Genomic DNA, 22,030 nt, shown 5'->3' with positions numbered 1-22,030 from the left:
ACATTTCAGTCCTGACAAATTTATGAGTTCAACTTTTTTGTTTCCAGTGAAGCACCTGAGTCCAAGCCCAGTTTCCAATGACTGCGCTGCCCTCAGAGCAGGCTACAGCAAAGGTACAGTATGACCTAATACCTTTCTTAGGTAACACCCCTGCTACACAGATCCTTAGTTAAATGGAGGGTAAGCCTAAGCTTTGTATATACCATAAATAAAGAGGTAACCTACGCCAGTGTTACCTCAACTGAATGTTTAAGCTTAGTCTCCACAGAGGCCTCAAAATTTCATTAAAGCAGCAGAAAGCAATACAAGTCTTAACAGAATGCAGGAATGCCAGTCTGCTCAACACTTGTGACCAGGATGTGCTAGTACACGCTTAGGTTAAATGGACAAAAAATAAGTCTCACTCGTATGCATCTGTCCAAGAGAACATCTTAATCTGGTAATACAGAAGATTCGTGAAGAATGTCTTTACGCTGCAGAACATAAGGAAATCAAAGCTGTTAATCTGTATGAGGCACGTTAGGAAGTTCTCGGGGTTCCTGTGTTCTCTGAAGGCTCTACTGCTAGGTTGTGCCAAGAGCACCAGCTTAACAAATGATTTGTGGAACAGTACTGTGGGAAGTTTCCCGTCAGCTACATGGCATCTTCAGAACTGGGGAGCTGTACAGAAGACTCCAGTGACTGCAAGGTAAGTCTTCGAGACACAGAAGTTGAAGCCACCTGCAGCTACGTACTTAACTCACAAGTGGTGCCTACAGCTTTCAAGGCTACCTGTGCCAAAAGTAATTTTGGCCCAGAGTGGTATTACTTGTTCTAATCTAGCACAAGCAGTTTTTAATTACACATGGTACAGGCACTGCAACTGGGAATGATCTCATACAAGGAAGGGGAAAAAAAAGCAGAGCGTGAACAGCCCTGCCAAAGCATGGGGAGAAGAGCATTTGGTTAGAGCCCTACACTCAGTGTAGAGTCCAGAAATCAAGACAGTGGCTCATGTGTTCATATGTAGCATTCACCCATTTTAAAAGGTTCTGACAACTTCACAGGGTCCGTATCATCTGTAGCAGGACAGTGAGAAACCAAGAAGGGGACAAAGGGGCAGCAGAAACCCAGCAGTGAAGAGCGTGGCCAATCACAGAAAAACCACCAAGAATTTCACAGGCATCAGTAGATGCTGATAAGATTCACCATGACTGCACTGGAGCACAGACAGCACTGGATGTTAAGCTGCATACCTCTGCACACCAAAAAGAGAAGCTGATATAACCAGCTATTGTCTTAAACCCAACAAGAAACCAGAAAGAAAACACTTCCACAGTGAATCTTAACATTTTACGAGCTAGAAGGGTGGTTTGATTGTTTTGTTGGCTTTTTTTTTGCGCCAAACTTCCACCCTACACTGAAGTGCTTGTTTAACCTAAGCTTTAGATTCTCACAACATCCAGAACAAGTTTGAGGAACTAAAAGATGGATTCATCATGCAGAGCTTATTCCAATTAATTCTTTATTTTGAAATTAGCCATTCAAAAAGTTATGGACAAAGTAAGGGGGTTGCCGACTTGCAGTAGCTAAGCGCAGGTATGTGTTTGGAAGTGAGCTAGGCCACTGCATAGCACTCTGGAGGTATACTAGTGTAATCCAGTCCCAAGCATGTTTCCAAAACAAAGGCCAGTGGTGGGTCGAAGAGGGCTAAAACTACACGACCAAGAGAAAGAAAATCCTGTTCCTACAATCAACAAAGTAGAACAGCTCTTCACAAAGTTTGTGAACTACAAGGACAAGCAGCTTACAACTGGGGACAGTTTACACTGGCTGGACTAGCTGCAAGACACCACCTTGCAGGCACAGCATGTCCTGAACTCTGAGAAATGTCATTCTGACAAGGCAACCAAGGCAGACCTGGAGTACAGGTATCTCGGAGAGGGCACCTTCCTGTTGCTGCCACTGCTATCCACTTACAAACACCTGAAGTGTTGCTCTCAATAGCAACAGTCTTTCATTAGAGGTCTTTCAAAAAGGTGGCACAAGAATAATTGACTATTACTTTAAAGCTTTCTGTATTCAGTAGTAACTTTCCATTATAAGCATTCACCAACTTATGTTTCCATCTCCTCCACCAGACGATCTCCATCACCTCTCACAGCCTTTGGAAACTACAAAGTAGTTTATCATGGCACAAATCACACTTGCTTATTTAGGGGAAGAAAAGCCTCAGAGTGGCTCTACATCTTAGTAATTTCTCTTCCATGAAACAAGCTGCTTTGAAATACTATTCTGAAAGCAAAAATAAGTTGTGGAGGAACTAGAAGCTTGACACTACTGCTAAAAACCCTCAAATCCAAACACAGGTTTCACTTGTTTGAAAGGATTGCTCAACAGTAGCTTCTCCACTAATCTCAGTATTTTCATTCTCAGGTTTCAAGTGCTTTTTAAATCTAGTCCTAGATTTCTATGGGAATGTATAAGTTTTAATACACTTCACTTTCTGAATCATTTCTAAACTATTCATATCTTGGCAGCTAGTTCTTCCCTTTTAGAAGGGATACCTAAGCTTAGAGTTCTTCATGCGTAGATGGAGGCTTTCCCTACTTAAATATCCCCTACTCTCACAAGCTTGGATGCTTCACCAAATAGCAAGTTCAATGCATGCTGTTTAACTGTCATCCCAGTCAGAGCTTCCAAGTGTTTTTACATAGCCTTTTCTATACAGCAGAGCTGCTACAAGAAAGTGTAAACACATTCCCTCATCTCAGGCATTTTATGCATTAAATGCCAATGCCCATTGTAAAGCAAAAGGTGAATTTACACATGTTCTTGTCTCATTGCAAATATCCTACTGATCTTGCTCACCTAAGCTATGGCCAAGATAAAAAAGTAGTTCACCAGAAAAGCGTAAAATGCTAGTCAATATGGAGAGGACTTTACAGCTTGCAAAACCACTGCAGTTTAAAGGACTTACAAGAAATCCCATAAAGGACAGGGCAACAACTAAGTTACCTCATTCAAACTAATCAAACCAGACTGAGGAACATTACCTACAGCTAAAATAAAGAAGTATCCATATAAACATCATTAAGTCAAGTCACACAATGTATCTCACCCTCCTGCCTAGGCAAAAAATACATGTACAAGATGACATTAGATCATCTTAGCATAAAACAATGCTAGACAGAAAAAAAAATGAGGGTAGGACTTTAAGGGATAACTGCTTTTCTTCTGCTTTAACACAGCTCCTTGAACTTCAAAAGGACAGAATAACAACTCCAAATCGCACACCAGGTCAACAACCTTGCACAGGAAAGACAACCAGCTGATGTGCAGGCCAAGAAGATCGTCCTAGGCTATCCCCGACACAGAACCTGGCAGGACCAACTGATCTGAGTACAGTTCTCCAGCACAGTAGTACGTGTGATTTAAGGATGCTGCATCTGCACTTCCCATCTCATACCTAAGCAGCTATGCCCAAATCAAGCTACATGTTCGTCATGACAGCAGGGTTTAGACATTCTGATTTTGCTTATTGAGAAAACCACAAGTAGTATTCCAAATTGAGTGAAATCTTGCCTAAAAATTAGGATCCAAATCTGGTTTTCAGTTCTTATACTCTGGTGTGCTCTATATTACAATAGCATGAAACAGATTGAAGAACAAGCAATGTTTCCAGCATTCCTGTAACTCATTTGACCACAGTAACTATTAAACTTTAAAAACAACACCAACATTACTTAGTAACTCAAGCTTTAATTTACCAACTAGTTTTCCTTCCATTCACATTTGAACCTCCTACCCCTAAGGACCATATGTAACCCTCTTAAAAAATGCAGTGTTAACTAACTCCTGTGTAAAATACAATTAATCCTGACCTTGCTGTAGTAGCATCTAGGATTAGTAGTAGATTGTTTTACTTCTACAGGACTATGTGACTACACCATGTACAGGTTAGATATCAGAGTTCAGAAAGCTGGATGCAGCTGCTCGCTGGTTTGGCCATGAGAATGCCAGAACAGTTAATTCTAAAGGTGTAACTTCAGGTGTCCTCAGTGCAGAGTTACCCAATCAATAAAATGGGAGTTACAGATCTCCAGTGATACACAAGGAAGGTATTAAGAGAAACAGAAGGGCAACAAGATTAGTATGGGGAGTAGTATCTAGTACTCTAATCAAAAGAAACAGAAGGGTTCCCCTTGATAAGGAACTGGGACATCCCATTTTAGAAGAAAGAAGAAAAAAGTTAGGGACTGCAGGTGTTTGCTGATAGCAGCATACTTACTGTCATCACCAACAGGCCCTGCTGAACACTGTGCTGGAGGATCACGTGCCAGATCGTTCAACTCCTAAAAAACAGGAACAGTTTATTTCATTTCATTTCAAAACAGATCATGTTATTGCCAAAAAAGCTGCTAGTGGCACTTTGGCTATCATCCTTGCTCATGAACATAACACTCACATCAGTGGATTTAGTGGGTCTCCCGAAACCACAGGAATGGCAACACCACAAAACTAATAGCCAGGGCCCCAGAAAGCAAAGTTGCATCTTCAATCCAGGTAACTTCTTTAGCATACACATCAGTTTCTTCTCTAGGTTTCCATATGCTGTTAAGTCACAGGGTCTGTCAGGTTTGCCTTCATTGATAATATAACTTAGAAATCCCAAGCATTATCAAGGAATTATATACTCCACTATGTCTAGGTCACAGAGAGATAAGATGGCCTCAATCCAACGACTCTCAGTACCGGCCTTATTTTATACCCTGTATTGTAACAGCTCCCTGGTTGCCCCAACTACAGCGATCCAGTTTATCATCTCACACCTACAATAGCCTTTTTGCACTATACAAAACTTCAATAACCTGTTTCATCTCCAGATGTATGCATCAGTGAATATAGCTGGTTAAGTGGAATAAAACACAAGGCCTCTGTACCTATCAAACTGCTAGCCCGTGAATGGAAATCCTCACTTTTCAAGTACCCATGTCAGTCAAATTTTTCTCTTAAGAAATCCTATTATGAGTCTCAATTGCTCTGGCTGAGCAGGTTGAGTAATTCAGAATATTTCTGAATGACACCAAGTTTCAATTTGAAGCAAAGCTTCAGCCCAAATGAGAAAGAGAGTCCACACATTGTCACCAGTAACTCATATTAGCCATTTGCTCAGGAAGTGGACATTTAGTGGGAAGTGCAAGTAGAGCACAGCTTTAAGTCAAACTCTGCTCTATTTCTGGCTCAGCTAGTGACCTGCTTTGCATGATGGGCCCAAACATACTAACTTTTTTCTGTGCTAGCTCAGTCTAGAAAGCTAAACATAAACACCAGACAACCATTACGTCGACAACTAAATCTAGCATTCAGGAAACATTCCCGTGCTGTTCCCGGCCCACGGCGTGTTCAGCTTTTCCCCTCGCAGCCTGCAAGGGTTACCAGCAACAGGCCACACTGGAGTCGCAGATACCAGACTTATCTGAGGCTTTTGATAGACAAAACATCTAAGGACAATCATCAAGACAAGCTGATTGCAGGAATGGAAAAAGCTTGTTGCTTAACAGCCTTTTGTTATTTACATATTTAAGCTCTTGAATAGACGATCTCTGGGACTTCCAGCTTCTATTTCCCACGAATTGGGAGGCCAACATGAACTAAACCCTCTTCTGTTACAAAAGAAAGTCACATTACATCAAACAGGTAAAACTTGGATTTCCCCCTCAGTATCGAGTCCCCCCCCAGAAGTCTTGCGGTGGAGAAACAAAGCTGCACATACCCTGACTGCTGTAAAGCATACACAAGTTTGATTTTGCCCTCAGCAGCTCCAAGTCTCTAAAGATCCCAGCCAAAAGCCTCCACACACAGCCACCACAGCCTACTGAGACTTTCCTAGTGCTCCTACTGAGCTTCTTACAGCGCTCAGCCAAGAAAACCTTGCTCCCACACTTTGTGGCTCAGCATGGACTCAGACAGGAGTAGATACTGAGCATGCAGCAACTGCTGAAGAGCCTGCTCCCTCCTGAAGGTGGGGAACATCTCCAGATATCCTCTGAAGGAGGAAAGACCTTCAGCATTATCAGTCATGATGTCAGAGTAGCCAAGTGAGGATTCCCTCCTGGTTGCAAGTATCAGCTAGCAAGAAGATCAGTAATGCGCTGTCACCCCACCAGCACGCTTCACACCACCCACTGTACACCTCTCTGCTTTAACTCTGGAACATCAGGTATGCTGAGTATCATCCTGATCAACAGAATACTGCTCCACCATGGAGAAGTGCACATACACTAAAGGTTTTCGGATAGACAGCCTGAAAAAAAAAAATAGAGCAGCAGACTGCACTGTGCTCTGCTTCAGCATCAGTAAGCTGAGAGCCACCCCATGCAGTGAGAGCCGCAAAGGAACACGCAGTCACCTACGCGCAACTCCACTGGCACCCGAAAGGCCACACGTTCTTCGTGGTCAGACTAGTCGTGGCTACAAAGAATGAACTGAGTCTCCGCATGCACAAATTCAGAAGCATGGGCATGAAAACAAAAACATGAATACACTTATTCTTTCTAAAGTTGTATAGAGTACAGTCCAATTCCAAATGCTATTGGACTCTAATCTTTCGGAAAACACAATTTAATGCTACAGTACTCAAAACCCCAAACACATCTATTAAAAAAACCCCAAACACCTCTAAACCTTTCTTCCTTACCACTTCTCATCCCCTTCACTCCTGTTTTGTGCATAAATACGATGCAACAACACTAGACTTCTTCAGAGTACAATTGTAAGAATCCATGTTTTCCATGTAAGACCACAACCTTCTACGGATTATGTTTAAGAACCTAGCATACACCTTCCCTACTATATTCACAGATTGAAACATCACAGATCAAAAGACCAGTGTAAAAAGCAATGCATAAGCTTCTTGCACTTGGAAAAGTTTAGCAACAACTCCCAATTCAAGCCCCTGTGATACAAAGCCTCCCAGCTTTTGCAGAACAACAGCTCTGATAACACGTTAGTTTAACCTCCACAAGGCACCTCTGGAGCACAGCCAGCAGCTGCAGTAGACCGCCAGTTGCCTCTGCACACCAGAGGCAAACACATTACCGGATTTCCTGGCAGGGCACAGATGATCGCTTTAACATACCGTTCTCTTCAAGCTGCTGACATGCTAGTACAACTCCCACTACTCACTTGTCAGACCTGCGGAGCCAAGTTTAAAAACAGGAACAGTAGCTACATACAGCTGCATTTATCCAGGTACAAACTGAGAGGAGCATCCACTACTCCAGCATCATGCCGAGAGGTTACTTTGCCTTTTGAAAACTCACTCCTGCGCGGTTTCCAAGGTACCGCTAGCACAACACCAGACCTAGTGAGGTCTTTGCTTCCAGATGTTGCTGAGGGAGACTGAGAACCAGCTGGTTTGTAACTCAGAACAAATGAGTCTGGAGTTCACATAAAACTGGAACTCGTAATACAAGCAGGATTCGGTTTGACATCATCTACAAACCAGGCACTACTGTACGTATCAAACCCTCAGCTGCAAGGCCTGCTCCATTTCCCTGCAAGCTGGGAAGGCTTGCTAGTCAATGATCAAGTCTGATCTTGACAATGCTGATTTTAAACCAAACCCTGAAGAAAGCCATAGCTGGTTACTATTCGAGACATTTTCTGATCCATGCAGAAGGTTTTGCTTTAGGAAAAGCAAAGGCTCAAGCAGCCTTTAGATGAAGTTTGAGTTATCCAGCTCCTAGAAGGCTACCTCGCCTTCAGCTGGAAAGCCAACTTACAGAACTTAACATTTCTGCCATCCCCCCTACAGCAAAACACCCTTGGGGTTGGGCCCGCTGCTGAAGATTATACCATTAACCTGACCCATCTTACAGATAAAAATATAATTAGTTCCTCCGCAAAAATGAGGAAGCGGAAGCATGGCACAAAGCACGGTTTGAGGCGTCTTACCCAAAGGCCAAGTTGTATGAAACTACCACCATTACATCCATATGCATTACATATCCTAAAAGCTACAAAACTTGCACAAGAAACTGTCATTTAGGCTCCAAAAGCAGATTTAATCATGTCTGTCAGCTCCCAACAAAATGCAGCTCTACTCAGTGGTTCCAGGAAAGCACTTTAAGGAAGATGGAATGTGCTTATGCCTCAAATCCTCTCACTGTGCTTCCCAAGTCATGGAAGGCATCAGCTTCCAGAGGCCTCACGGCACACGGGAAAGCCAGTGCCACCAGTCGCACTCAGACCTGGGCTACCATCAGCTGCAACACCCTTGCCAGCCTCCAGCAGCTAGCACACTGCATTTAAAACACATCTTGAGCGAGGAGTTCACAAACTGCATAAAGATCAGAAGTTTTTAAAATGCTAACACACACAAGTCTTACCTTGAAGTTTCACCCTGCCCATGTTTCAAGTTATAATTAGTTTTAATTATAAACTCCAAAGACACTTTTACAGAAGTTCAAATTTATTCCTCTAAACAATTCCCTCCCCCAGACTAACATGTTCCTGGTAAAAACTACTCCAGCCAGAAGATAAGGCTAGTTTTATGGATTAAGTTAATGCTCATACAGCCTAGCCTCTAGTAAGAATAACCAACATAACTGGCAACATCAAGAAGCCAATGAAGTGAGTAAAAAGCCAGCATCCTTTAGCAGTCAGTTCCAGCAATTTTAATAAACCTTCGTAGGCAGCAGAGTTCCCCAAATCACACCAACACACTAGATGTACGACTCCAGTCAAAGGTTATCCAAAGTCCTTTCAGCTCAGACTCCATGATCTTTCCTCCCTACTCCACTTTGAGCTGTTATCAAACTCTAATTTACTCAGAGACCACATCATTAGCTTCATTATAAGCCTAATTTTCACTTACAGCAGCAACCTGACAGCAGAACAAGCTTTTAATCCGACTTTAGCAAGTTTCATTGCCTGAAGCCCCTGAGCCCTTCTGTGACAGGCAGGTTAGGGCTTCATTACAAAAGTGTGATTTATCTCAGCCACTTCACTATGAATTGTAGTAACTTTCAACAGAGCAGTGCCAAACAACACTGAATCGGGGCCCAAGTCAAATCAACAGACTCTGCCTCGCCTCAGCAGCAGGACCAGAGCACTGACGAGCAGCTGCCAACAACCTGCACAGGTCGAATGCAGGCATTCAGGTGGGCATGAGTCTGCTGCATGTTCCTCGGGCAGCAGGTTCTACCTTTACCTGTGGCAGGCAGTACCGCGTGCAAAAACCTATATCCACCGGGGATTTCACACAGCTCTGTCTCTACTTGCCAAGCAGTCCCTCTGTACAAGGTAGTGCTCGCACGTGCACACCAAGGTCAGATCACCAATTCCCTACAGCATCCATAGGTGCTCTCCTGGTCTACAAGACTTTTGTGATGTCAGAGTATCTGCCATTCTAAGACAGCCTCTCATTAACAGAAGCATTTTACTCTTCAGAACAATTTTAATCCTTTCCCTTTGACAGAATCTGCTTTTTCAATACTTGAAACGGCTCAGATCCACTGACTTTGACTTCTTACAAGACTCTGCAAAAGTTAGAAGGCAAGCAGTTAAGTGAGTAACATGACAAAAGTCAACCTGTACAGGAATAACCAAGGTACATGTTATAAACAAGCTCTGATGTAGTCGTCACCTTTTTTTTTTTTTTTAAAGCCTGAACAGCAAGAACACCAAAGCAATGTACAACTTCCTCCTGGTGTGGAATCTGAGTATCAAAAAGCCTAGCTAGCTAGCAAAAGCTTAACCAGTAGTCTCTGTACTGGCGACACACAAGATACTTAACACAGATGGGCTGTGCTGGCAGCTCCACAAACACAGCAAGAGGCCGTAACGGAAGGACCAAGTTGTTCCCACTGGCTGCTGTGAAGCAGGACTGGTAGCGCAGAAATAACACAAGATTTGCTCGGCACAGGTAGTGCACGTACAACTCAGTTAATGCTAACATCATTCAATTAGCCAGAATATCTAATGCATCCTATCTGCAGATAGTGTTCACTTTGGCAGAAGTGACACTTCAGCATCTCAGAAGGTCAAGCAGCTCTGGACTACAAGCAAGTCCATCATTTTCTGCAGCTGAACAGGGACATCACTATGGAATGTAGTTCAGTTCTGTAAAGCATTACCTGGTTTTTGGGCCTCTGCATTATAAGCAGTAATAAGCCACCATTCCTCCACTGTAAGAAAATGTTTATCTTCAGGGTTAAAGCAGAGCTTTCAATTTCCCCTTCCCCCTCACTGTAGGGTCCATCACACAGTTCATATGGGAAAACCCATAAAAGAGAGTGAATTAACCTTTTCCTCGCTTTCCCATCCAAAGCAACTCCAAACAGGGTCCTACTTATAGGTAACGCATTTCCTAAAGGGGGTTGTGGTTGAATCCAAAGTGCTTCGGCTTAAGCCTTAAAACAGAAACTATTCGTTATGGTCCTCCAGTATCACTCCTATCCCAATCTCACATTGCATTTCTCATAAAATAGGTCATTGTTATATATATAAAAAGAACAGTTGAACCGTTATCCTTCATTGTTATCCCCACACTTCACAGGGACTCTGGCTGGCACCATCGCATACATCCCAAACATTTCTTGTAAGAGCAGAGTTCCAAGTTTTAGACCTGCAAGCCAGTAAGCACCAAAGCAAGAACGAAGAACACTGCCTGAAAGACTGCGGTGAATAATAGAAACAGCAACCTGAGAGCAGCTCAAGTCTGAGCTCTTTCAGAGCATCTGCTTAAAGAACAGCTGCTGTTTCACATAGGCATTACCCCGGCTGGAGTCTCTGGACAACCCCAAGAGCAACCACACTGCCAGAGACACGCTGGGACCAACTGTGCAGGCTCTTGCGCTTCCTCATGCGCCAGCAACACCACTACTTACCCAGCTGCAAACAGCTTCTTGTTCTGCCCCTCTTCCAGCCCAGAGGGATTCAACACTTCAGGTAACACTATATCAAAGGTTTACTCTCAGGATTTTCTGCTTGTTTCCAAATTCTCATCTCTGTATTATCCAAGGACACAGAAAACTTTGGAGAACAACTCATAGTCTGCAGTCGAGCATAAAACCCAAACTGCCAAGCACACGAGACAGCGGCCAAGATTGAGACTTGAACACTAATATATCAAGGCTGATAATACCCTCTACAGATGCCTAAGCAGCAGCTTTTCTTCCCATCGCTTCTTTGTACTCGAGCCTGTTGGGATTATTTCTACTTAATCCACATTCTGTAGGCTTTTGTTCCTGCCACAAGGTACAACAGCAAAGGTCGGAAGCTTGCTGTTCCCCTCGTTATCCCAACAAGGACGGTCACTATGCACAAGATATCGCTGCTTTTCCCAGAGACCAGAACAAAAACAAGACAATGATACAAACACTCTCCACAGGGTTTAAAGTAGCTGGAGTGTAAACAACCAGTCACTATTACTTAAGCATTTAATTAAGACAACCACAGTAACTCAAATTAAGAGCGCTCCTTTCTAGTCTGGAGCTGAACTCCCATCTAACTTTTAAAGCATCTGGACTGCTAGAAAAAATGGTTTGTTTCTGTTGGAAATGTTGCCTACAGCCCTACTGTCTCCCTTCTCGAGGCCCACCACTCTTACTCCCCTGAAATACTTGATACTTTGCAGAGCTCAATATACACCACACTGCTTCGGCGATGCTCTCGCGCCGCTTCCCAAGGCTTTAAGAGACTCTCGCAACCTTACACAGTCCCCATTATCCCTCAGGATTCTTTATCTTCAAAAAGCAGCATGAAGAATCAGTCCATGAGCATCCAGCGTTAACAAAGACTCCACACATTCCGCTTCTCTCCTACTAAAAAACACAGACTAGAAACAGAAGTGCTCCGAGAGTGCTGAATCCCGAAACTCCGCATGCACTGAATGACAACAAAGCAGCTTTCCCTGCTTCCCTAGTCACCCAATAGAAGATACACCCTCCCCACAAAAGCCCTGCACTATCTGTGTGTCCTCCCTGCTCCCCGTGGTCACATTTATCCTGCTCACCTTTCCCTGCCATGCCCCCTAGGTCTGTTCGGATGGCAGGCACACAAGCCAAGGAGAAAGTGCCCTTTCAAAACACCTGTGAGCCCACAAACACACTGCAGAACAGCCTTCACATCATATTGAGTGTCACCAAAATAAGTGACAGAACATTGCAGACAGGTTATACTCAGCTGGAGCACAATGTCCTTATGTAACCCATCACCGTACGCTTATCTGGAAATTTCAATATGCTAAAATTATACTCAAAATCCTTTCCTTTCCAGCTCTACCTACTCCACGAGCATACGTGAGCCTTCAAGCTCTCTTCAATGTTCTTCTCCACCTCAGCTTTAATTTGATCAGTACGACACCCAAAGCTTCACAAAAACTTCCAGATAACCTACAATCAAAGCAAAAGTGTTAACATACAATCCAAATCCAACGCTACATACGTAACAAAACAGAACTAGTGAGCTGATCTTAAATACTAGGTAGCAAGTTCACATCTGGGTCTATACAAAAGTCAGATTTACATAATCATCAAGACCAGAAACCGTATGGGAGGACTGGCTTCCACACCTGAACCTTGCATGGAGACTCCAAACTGACAGCTACATGTTTTGCAGGGACAAGGATACAAATTTCCTTGCCTGACTCACCAACGCAATAAAAGTATACCTCAATAAACCTCTCTTGAATAGAGGGGTTTTTTTCCTGGTAAAAGATACCATGATGATCGAGCAAAGTACAGTTTTAGGACTACAGGAGATTCAGCAGCAGTGTTTTTCTCCAAGGCTAGGAGACCGAGCGTGGTGCACCTCCTGCTCACCTCACATGCCATTCCCTACAACTCTTATGAGATGACTCAGGTTGTAGAACAGCACTGGCTCCATTAAAACAATAAATCACACTATTTTGACTAGTTGAACGTGACAAGTTTACTATGCCTAGTGCTTCAGTATCCAATACCGAAACTGTCGCTCCTTGAGGACGAAGAGCCTTTCACCACGAAGCTCCCGAACGAGCCACCCCAAAACTTCCAGCGCGAGCAGCGTCTTGCTCCTCCAGGCACCTTCTCCTTCCTCGCTGTCCCCACCGTGTCCACTTCCAGGCCCGAGCGATTCCGGAGGGCGAGGAGCACCCCCTTCGGCTGCAACAGCTGGCGGCGGCTGCTGCCCACCCCCGGGTCCGCGGCCCTGCCCCGGCGCCGGCGCCCCCTCGCGGCCCCAGAGCCTGGGCTCCGGGGGCCACGTTGCTTCGGAGGGGCCCGGCCGCTGCGACCACCGCCGCCCTCAGCCAACCTCCTCCGGCCCGCACCGCGGGCAACGGCCCCCGGGGACAGGGCACAGCCAGCTCAGCCCCGAGGAGGAGCGGGACCTGCCCGGGGGAACGAACAAAGCGCCCCGGCAGGCTGGGCCAGAGCCCCCCGCGCCCGCTCCGGCAGCCGCGGCCCACACCGCCGCGGGGAACTTCTCCTCCGCTCCCACCTCCCCAGGCCCGGCTGCCGCCTCTCCTCACGCCGGGGCCGCCCGTCCCCTCAGCGCGGGCGGGGAAAGGTGCCCATAACCCCCCGCCCCCAGCCGAGGCGGGCACCGGCGGGACCCCGCGCCGCCGGGGCAGGGCCCGGCCCGGCCTGGCCTTCCCTCCCTCCCTCCCTCCCCGACGGGCCCGGGGCGGCGGCGGTCTACCCAGGTTATGTAAGGCGAGCGGCAGGCCGGCGCGGCGGGGCCGGGCGCGGTGCGGCGGGGCCCTGCCCTTACCTTATGGATTCTCTTCAGCGCCATTGTGTGCGCGAGGCGGCGAGGAGGGGCGGGCGGGGAGGGGGCAGCCCGCGGGGACTATTTTCCGAGGGGGAGGGGGGGAGAGGAGGAGCGCGGAGGTGGCGGCGGCGCGGAAGGGGGGGGAGGGGAAGGGGGGGAGGGGAAGGAGAGAGAGAAGGGGGGAGGGAAGGAGGGAGGGAAGGAAGGGGGCCCCCCCAGAAGGCGGCGGCGGAGGGGGGGGGGGGGCGGGGGGCCTACGGGCGGGCCGGCCTGGCGCGCTGCTCCCCTGGCGGCGGCCGCTGGGCTGGAGCTCGCTGCCGCTGCCGCAGCTCCTACCGCATCCCTCCGCCGCCTCTTTATGCGCTGGCGCCTCCTCGCCGGCCTTCCGCGTATCACTCCGCCGCGGCGTTCCTACCCCCGCCGCGCTCCGCTGCCGCCGGATGGCGCGCGGTTGGCGGCGCGGAGGAGGACGCTGCGATGGAGGCTGAGACCGGGCTGGGAGCGAAGTGGGAGGGCCGGGCGAGAGAGAGGAGGAGCGGGGGCGGGGGGGACGGGACGGCGGGGATTATTTGTCCTGTGGCCGCCGTGCAGAACTCTCCAGAAGGGGGAGGGGGAGAGCGCGGAAGGATACAGCGGCGGTGGCGGCGCGATTTGCTAACGCTGCGCGTGACGGTGGCTTCTCGCGAGAAGGTGGGACGGGAAGAAGTTCCGGCCGCGCCGCCGCCGTGGGGCCGGTGAGGGCCTGAGGCGCTGAGGGCCGGGCCTGGGGCCGGGCGGGACGGGTCCTGCGCCCCGGCAGCCTGGGGGGGAGCCGCCGCCGCCTCCTCTACGGCGCTCCCTGCCCCGGGAGATGGTGGCTGGCCCCGGGTGCCTGGGTGGAGGCCGCAGAGGGTCCGAGGCCCCTCCCCGGAGGAGGGCCGGGGCCTGTGGGGCACGGGCTGGCGGTGTGCCCTCCCTGGGGAGGCTGGGAGGGCACCCGGGCAGGCAGAGGCCCTCTGGGAGCACGTTAAGTGGCACCGAGAGCGGTGCTGCTGGCTCAGCATCCCTTACCCGTCGGTAGTGGCACGGGCTGGCGTGCAGTAGTTCATTTTTAGGCCTGGGAGGACACATGGACCAGGTAGATCACAGCGTGGCTGCGTAATAAAGCTTTAAACCATCAAACAGGCTTTTATTTATATAGCGAACTATCTGAAATACCAGGCTTACCGAGCATACAGTGTTGAGTGAAGAACACAAGGCAAGCGACTGAGGGCTCAGTACCCAGCAGGCCAGCAAGCAGCATGGAGGGAGGCGAAGGTTCTCCAGCAGTGACAGCATCCATAGCTCCGGTGGCCACAGATGGACGGAAAATTCAGTTCCATCCAGCATCCCCATGGAGAACACTGATATGGGCAAAAATAACAATTTTTCTCAGATGACTGAGCAGCTTGTATCAAAAAAAAGTTCATCAAATAATCTTCCTGATGGCTACCATTGAGCTGAAGGGTTCTGTGCAGCTTCAGCGAACCTCCGAGCCCCCAAACCACTGTTTGTGTCACTGCACGATCCAAGCAGGAGTGGGCGATCACCGTAAACAGCCAGCTCCAACCAAAGGGCTGCTTCCTTTCAGGTCTCGATCATCAGAACCTGAGCAAAGGAGGCTGGGAACAGGACACTGCTCAGGGTAAGGACGTCATGCACACGTTCAAACAAGGTACCTCTGCCTAACAACCAAACTGCCCACACGTACACAAACCCGTGGGACATCTTGTAATAGTAAGACATTTTAAAATCTACATCAAATTGGTGTCTTTTGCTGGCCCTGCTTCTCTTCGCATTGCTGGCTTTGGATCGTGAATTGGGACTGGACGCTTGCTCCTCCATCTTGGGCTTGTGGTGGCCAGTCCCTTGTGCTGTCTGGACCCTTCCAAGCTGGCAGCCCTGCTACCGAGTCGAGTAAGAAAAATGCCAAGAGCATTTTTAATCAGGGTTGGAAGTCATAAGACTTTCCAAGAAGGCATCAGGTTTTGTTCCTTTACAGGAAAGCCTGGTTTCCTATGGATTTCTCTCTTGTGAAACTAGCATTTTTAGTGAATAACACTACGATTTTCTGTTATTGTCTGTCTTCTCCTCACCTAGTACTGCAGCAGGGTTGTTTTCCACTGTTCTAGTCAATCCCACACCTCCTGTGCGTCTCTTGGCAGAGAGGGATGAAAGGCTTAAACAGGACACTTCAGAGGTAAGTAAAATACTCAACTCCAAGCAGCAAGAAGCAGCTCTGGGCTTGGAGCTCAGCTCCAAAACTTCCCGTGGGGTCAGACTGTCCCTTTCCTAAAGCACCCTTCTGCCGGCTGGTGCCTGTAGCCAGCAGCGCTACCCGCAGGATTGGTTTGCTTGCTGCTTTTGAGCAGGCAAGGTTTGGAAACCCCACGCTACTTTGGATGTGTTGGTGATGACAAACTCATGCCTGCTCCTCCCCAAGCACCTGCTCCTTCCTCCTGCTGCAGAGCTGCTGCTCAGGGCAGAGGTGAGGATCTCTGGTAGTGCTCGCCCGGGCCTCTCAGGAGCCTGGGGACCACTGCCTCTTGGCAATAGCTGCGCTCCGTTCTCATGCTGAAATCTGCAATAATTCAAGCTTTCTCTTCTGGTGGATTTAGCATAGGGTATGTTTTGAATTAATTTCTCTTTCCTCCTTCACACTGGGTATGGAGAAAATATATCACAGATTCATAAAACTGGTTTTCTGGGGGTTTGTTTTTAACTACTTTAGTTCATATTGTGGCTTCTCGCTCTTTTCCCTCTTTTAGGTTGCTGGACACCCCTCGATGGCAGAAGAGCAGGCACCAACCCCATGCCAGCTCGTTGCTCTGCCATCCCCCACAGTTCTCCCTTGCCACACCAGTCTCTACCAGCACGGGGAGCTGGAAATGCTCAAGTACTCGTCCCACAGAGTCCTGGCCCTGAAAGCTCTGCCCAGTCCTGGGGCAGAGGCAAAACTGCTGTTCTTCCAGCATTTTCTGCTTTCCTCTCTTACTGCTCAGCCAATGTCTGATCCTGATCTGGCAGTCTGATCCTGCTTATGAGAAACGACATCGCAAATTCCTCTTTACTAGGAGATGCTCCCTTGGTCCCCAAGAGCAGTACAGCCAGATAGCTTTGTGCCTCGCTCAAATTTGGCGCATCCCTTGACAGGGTGAACATCATGCCTGGCACTGCAGTCATACCGGTGGCTGCTGGGGGCACAAAACGCTTCCCACTCCTCTGGCATCTCTCTGGAAGCAACCTGCTCGTGTTTCTGGGGCTGTTTTCAAAATACCTTCAAGTCACAGCCTCTGAGGACTTCATTCTCAGAGGCTGCACATCATCCAAGATTAAAGTAACCTTTTCCCAGTATTCTTAGAAAAAGTGTTGGATTTTGACCGCAAATTGGAAAATTTTTTTTGGCTCACAGTAGCAAGAGAAACAGTCTGGATTGCTACTTTTTCCTTGTCAAACTTTGAAAAGTCCCATCTGAGTAGTAAAGCATTGTAAAACTCAATCCAGAGAATAAACAATTGTAAAAATAAAAAGAGATAGCAAAATAGTTCTGTTGTGGTTTTAGTGCCAGGGATAACTATGACCGGCTGTTTTTTACCAGATGGACGTGAACTTCTCTAAGAGATAAGAAATGGAAGTAGAAAAGTAATTTTCATCGTTGTTGGTCACAAGGCCAGTCCCCTTAGAACTGCTGAAATGCAAATCTCAGCTGCAGCTTCTGAGATCTGGCCTGTAGCTGTGAACAGATAGATGTTAACTTGGTGTAGGCTGCATGGAATTGAAGACTGGGACATGTCTTATCCAGAAGGTATTTTATTCAACATTCACAGTTAGATCTTTGTCTGACGTGGCGATAGATTAAACGCTTTCCACTGGAGCTCAGGCATGTCTAAAAATGCCATGAGATACAAGAATGATCAGGCACAAATGAAGATTAACGTGAGATCATGGGGAGCAGAGCCAGGGAATACGTGGCCCTGTTGAACTCGAGGTCAGGATTTCCCCTCCTGGCTTTTTGCCACCTCATGCTATGGTTTTCATCTCCTTTGCATTCTCTTCCCCTTTGCTTTCTCTCTTTGCTGAGATTTGTTGTTTAGATTTCCCCTTCACGGTCCTGTCCGCAGCACTTTCTCACTCCCCATCTCCCTGCTGTCTCTTGATTTCTACTTTCCCTTTTTAGGACTTCCTTATCCCACCTGCTGCCTTTCTCCCTTGCTTCTCTTCCACCTCACCTGCGACTTTTGCAGGTCTCTTTCCGCTCCTGCCCAAACAGGAAGATGGTGGGATTGACCCATATGCACTTTTCTGTATCCCATGTGAGATCATGTCCTGGTCCTCTTCTCCAGAAGGATGAGTTCTGCTCACCAGCACCAGAGAAGATGCTTTGGGCTGCATCTGCTGTGAAAATTCATGGCTGGTCCCATCCATAGCAGCCCCGGCTGCAGGGGAAGTGTTCCTTCTTGGGCAGATGCTGTCTCCCCACGCCAGTTGCTGCTGGCCCCTTGTGCAGCACCCCACCACAGCATTTTAGGAGGTGTTCCACCTACTGCTCTTTGCCTTCTCTGTCCCAGGGGGAGGGCTGGTCCTGCAGACCCAGGGCGCTGTGGGGCACTGTGGTCTCTCATCCTGGGGGCAGTGCTGTGCTCTTAGCTTCTGTTCCAAAGAGATGCACTGAGTGATCTGCTGTCCATGCCTGCCAACGTCATCCCGTGCCAACATCACCCGCTACAAAACAGCAGAGAGTCACTGGAGGAGTTAGCTGAGCCCTGCCTTATCCTCAGATGACTCCTGCCTCCACGTGTCTTTCCTTCACCATCCTCCTCTGATCGGCTCTGCTCAACAGGGTCAGGCTGCAGTCCTTTATTAGGGGAAAAAAAAATAGAGGTGCTCAGGCAAAGGCACAAAAATTTAAAGGAGTACAAACTTCCCACCCTAGCTGGCTAAATCTGATTTTTCTAGGCATTGGTAACCAGTGAGGCCTTTGTTAGAAGGTAGAAAAAGGTAACGCTAAAGGAGGTAGGACACATCTGGTAAAGAAAAAACCCACACTTACCAATGTTGGGCACACTCTAGTGGGCAAGCTTCAAAGGAAAAAAAAGACTCCCAGGAAAACAGACCTGGAGCAGTGGAGAAAGCGAAGTGAGGGGTTAGGGAGAAGAAAGCTCTACCTCTGCCCCTCAGCAAACAGCAAAGGACCTCCATCCCTTTCTGCAGGCATGAACTGAGGAGAATTGCTTGTCTCCATAGCTGCTGCTAAAACCTTTGTGTCTTTAAAAAACAGACACAGAGGCCACTTTTTCCCCTTGCTCCTTGGTGTTTCCTCCAGGAATCAGAATCACAGAATGACAGAATCACAGAATGGTGGGGCTTGGAAGGGACGTCTGGAGATCATTTAGTCCAACCCCCCTGCTAGAGCAGGATCACCCAGAGCAGGTTGCACAGGATCGTGTCCAGGCGGGTTTTGAATCTCTCCAGAGAAGGAGACTCCAGAACCTCTCTGGGCAGCCTGTTCCAGTGCTCGGTCACCCTCAGAGGGAAGAAGTTTTTTCCTCATGTTGAGATGGAACTTCCTGTGTTCCAGTTTGTGCCCCTTGCCCCTTGACCTGTCACTGGGCACCACTGAACAGAACCAAGCCCCTTCCTCTTGACACCCACCCTTTAGATATTTATAAGCATTGATGAGGTCCCCTCTCAGTCTTCTCTTCTCCAGGCTAAACAGACCCAGCTCTCTCAGCCTTTTCTCATACGAGAGATGCTCCAGTCCCCTCATCATCCTCGTAGCCCTCGGCTGGACTCTCCAGAACTGGACACAGAACTCCAGATGTGGCCTCACCAGGGCAGAGTAGAGGGGGAGGAGAACCTCCCTCGACCTGCTGGCCATGCTCTTCTCAATGCACCCCAGGTACCATTGGCCTTCTTGGCCACGAGGGCACACTGCTGGTCATGGAGAGCTTGTTGTCCACCAGGACTCCCAGGTCCTTCTCTGCAGCAGTGCTTCCCAGCAGGTCAACCCCAACTTGCACTGGTGCCTGGGGTTATTCCTCCCTAGCAGCTGTCTGCTGACTGCGGGCAGAAGAGCTGGTGTAGTGCAGACTGCTCTCAGCTATAGCCACACAGCTCCTGTCCCAAAGGTGCTCTGCCCTGCAGTACCACCCAAATGTGCAACTTTACACAGCTCCTTCCCAGTGTTACGCCCCACAGAGTCATTTACCAATGGGAGAGTGAGCTGAGGTCCAGTCTGGTTCATAGTTATCCACAGAAGCAGGAACCATGGCAATTCCAGTGCAGAAGCTTGCAGATCCTGGGATGAGTTGGCCAGGCCAGCAGCTAAAAGCCTTTCAGGCTCAAAGGGGATTCCTCAGCACCTCACTTCAAAACATTTCTAAACAAACAAACCAACCAACCAAAAAACCCCAAAAAACTTCTGGACCAAACTTACATACATAAGTTGTCATGTATGTCATGTGGAGACTCCCAACACATAAAACACCTTTTCCCTCTTTCTCCTGCTGCAAATTCTAGGCTTGGCTGCACTCAGATGCCAGGGCAACCTGTAAGTCAGCTATGGCATTGTTCCTCCCTTGTCCTCTATCAAGAGATCAGATGAATCAGTATCCACAGCAACAGTTATCAAGGAGCTAATTCTGTGGGGTTTCAGTCCAGGTGAAGAGCTCTAGAAATGCTCTTTTTAGTCTTGGCCCAATCCTGCCGAGTGTGTGTCCATGACAGTGTGTGAGTGGAACATGGGAGATCACAACGAGGAAGAAAATACATGGAATCATTCCCATATTAGTTTTGAAATCTGCAGATGAGTCTTACTAGAAAATGACTGGACTCCTTTCAAGATTGTTCTCCGAGTCACAACTGAAAACAGAAGCTTGGGAACAGTCGGGGTGCCCTGAGTTCATGATGGTATATGGCAGGGAAACTGGCCACCTGAGCCCCACAGATGTGCTCTCCATCACCCATGGAGGCAACACAGCAGTGAGGTCTCTGCTGATCTGTCCTGCAGCACCAGCTATCCCAGGCTTGAACATGACCAAGAGATTGCCGAGTGTAGGAACATAGAAGATAGTATTTCTCATAACACATCATTATAAACTCTTGCAGTCTGCCACCCTGCTACAGAACAACCTGGGATTTTAAACTTCAGAGAAAGGCAAAGAACAAACTGAAACAACCACAAAGCAAAATCCACAAGTTACCACCACCTTGTCCACAAGAAAATTTCCAGCAGGCAATGCATTGCTGTGGGCTGAAGGTATCATATACCATAAATCTCAGTGGCACTTCCACCGTTGCCATGGGAGAGGTGTGGTGCCCATCTCTAGCTCTCTCAGGATGCTGGATATCCTGGACCTGTTGTAAAAAGCTTCTCCTAGCAGGACGTAACTCTTCTCCTTGTGTATTATTATGCATCGTAGTCTCTGGCATTGGAGGCAGGAGACACAAATTCACAAATGACTTTAAATGAACTAACTACAAACTGTTGCTGCAGGAAGCAGTTCTGCCCACCCATCTGCCAAGCAAATGGCTAGCTGGTCTCTGACCTGCAGATGTGCTTAAGCTGGATCATCTGACCCAAAAGTAATTTCTACCTTTGCCCAGCGTTACTCTGTGTCTAGGGCTGTGGGCTAATCTGGTTCTCTTAGAAATCATTCATGCCAACACAAGGAAAGAGGCTGGAGGAAGCCCCCCAGAAGACGACAAAGCCGTCTTTTTTATGCAATGCAAAGAGGAGCACTGAGGAACTGCCTCAGGTGCATTTCAGGCTGCTTGGAGGTGTCCCAGAGAAGGTTCCCATCAGCAGTCACCAAACCTGCCATTCACCAGCAAAGTCTGGTTTGTGAAGGCAACGCCAGCGGCCGAGCCTCAGAGTCCCTGGTGCTGAGCCCACCTCCTCTGCCTGCAGCACATACCCTTGCACCCAGGACTGTTCTATGTTCCTGCTCACCAGGTCTGCCAGGTCTGACGTCTCCTCCTTGAGCTACACTTCCTTCCTTCTTCTCTCCTTGCCCCCCGTTAGCTTTTATTCTGCCTGTTTCCATACTTGCAGTCTCTGTTTGGGCCCCCTTAGCCCCTCACCACATTGTCATCTGCCCTCCTGAAGCTGCCCAGCAGCAGCAGCCTCTGCTGGGGCTTGCAGAACATCTCCTCCCCACCTTCTTGCCCCTCTTTGCCTGGTCAACAGATACCCAGAGTAGCTGCCAGAGCCCCTCACACAGATCCAGCTGCAGAGGTGTGTAGAGGGGTTGGATTTGCAGAGGCACCCTGC

At 48.1% G+C, this 22,030-nt stretch overlaps 1 protein-coding gene across 5 annotated transcripts in view; it reads right to left on the bottom strand.

Moving 5' to 3' along the window:
* The window catches only part of UBE2D2 (ubiquitin conjugating enzyme E2 D2), a 30,408-nt gene extending 16,170 nt beyond the window's left edge, over window positions 1-14,238 (bottom strand). The window contains exons 1-3 of one of the 5 annotated variants that reach the window (XM_054842306.1): window positions 13,741-13,963; window positions 4,271-4,334; window positions 405-473 (exon numbers count right to left, since the gene is read on the bottom strand). In XM_054842306.1, coding sequence (XP_054698281.1) covers window positions 405-414 — 10 coding nt within the window. In that variant the 5' untranslated portion in view covers window positions 415-473; window positions 4,271-4,334; window positions 13,741-13,963. Of the gene's footprint in view, window positions 1-404; window positions 474-4,270; window positions 4,335-4,447; window positions 11,696-12,949; window positions 13,104-13,740 lie in introns of those variants that run through there. The other 4 variants (XM_054842307.1, XM_054842305.1, XM_054842308.1 and 1 more) reach the window with 4 other exon arrangements.
* Window positions 14,239-22,030: the final 7,792 nt, after the last annotated feature.

Source organism: Grus americana, chromosome 14 (assembly GCF_028858705.1).
Source record: "Grus americana isolate bGruAme1 chromosome 14, bGruAme1.mat, whole genome shotgun sequence".
NCBI classification, from domain to species: Eukaryota; Metazoa; Chordata; class Aves; order Gruiformes; family Gruidae; genus Grus; species Grus americana.
This window is presented reverse-complemented; position numbering and strand designations above follow the sequence as displayed.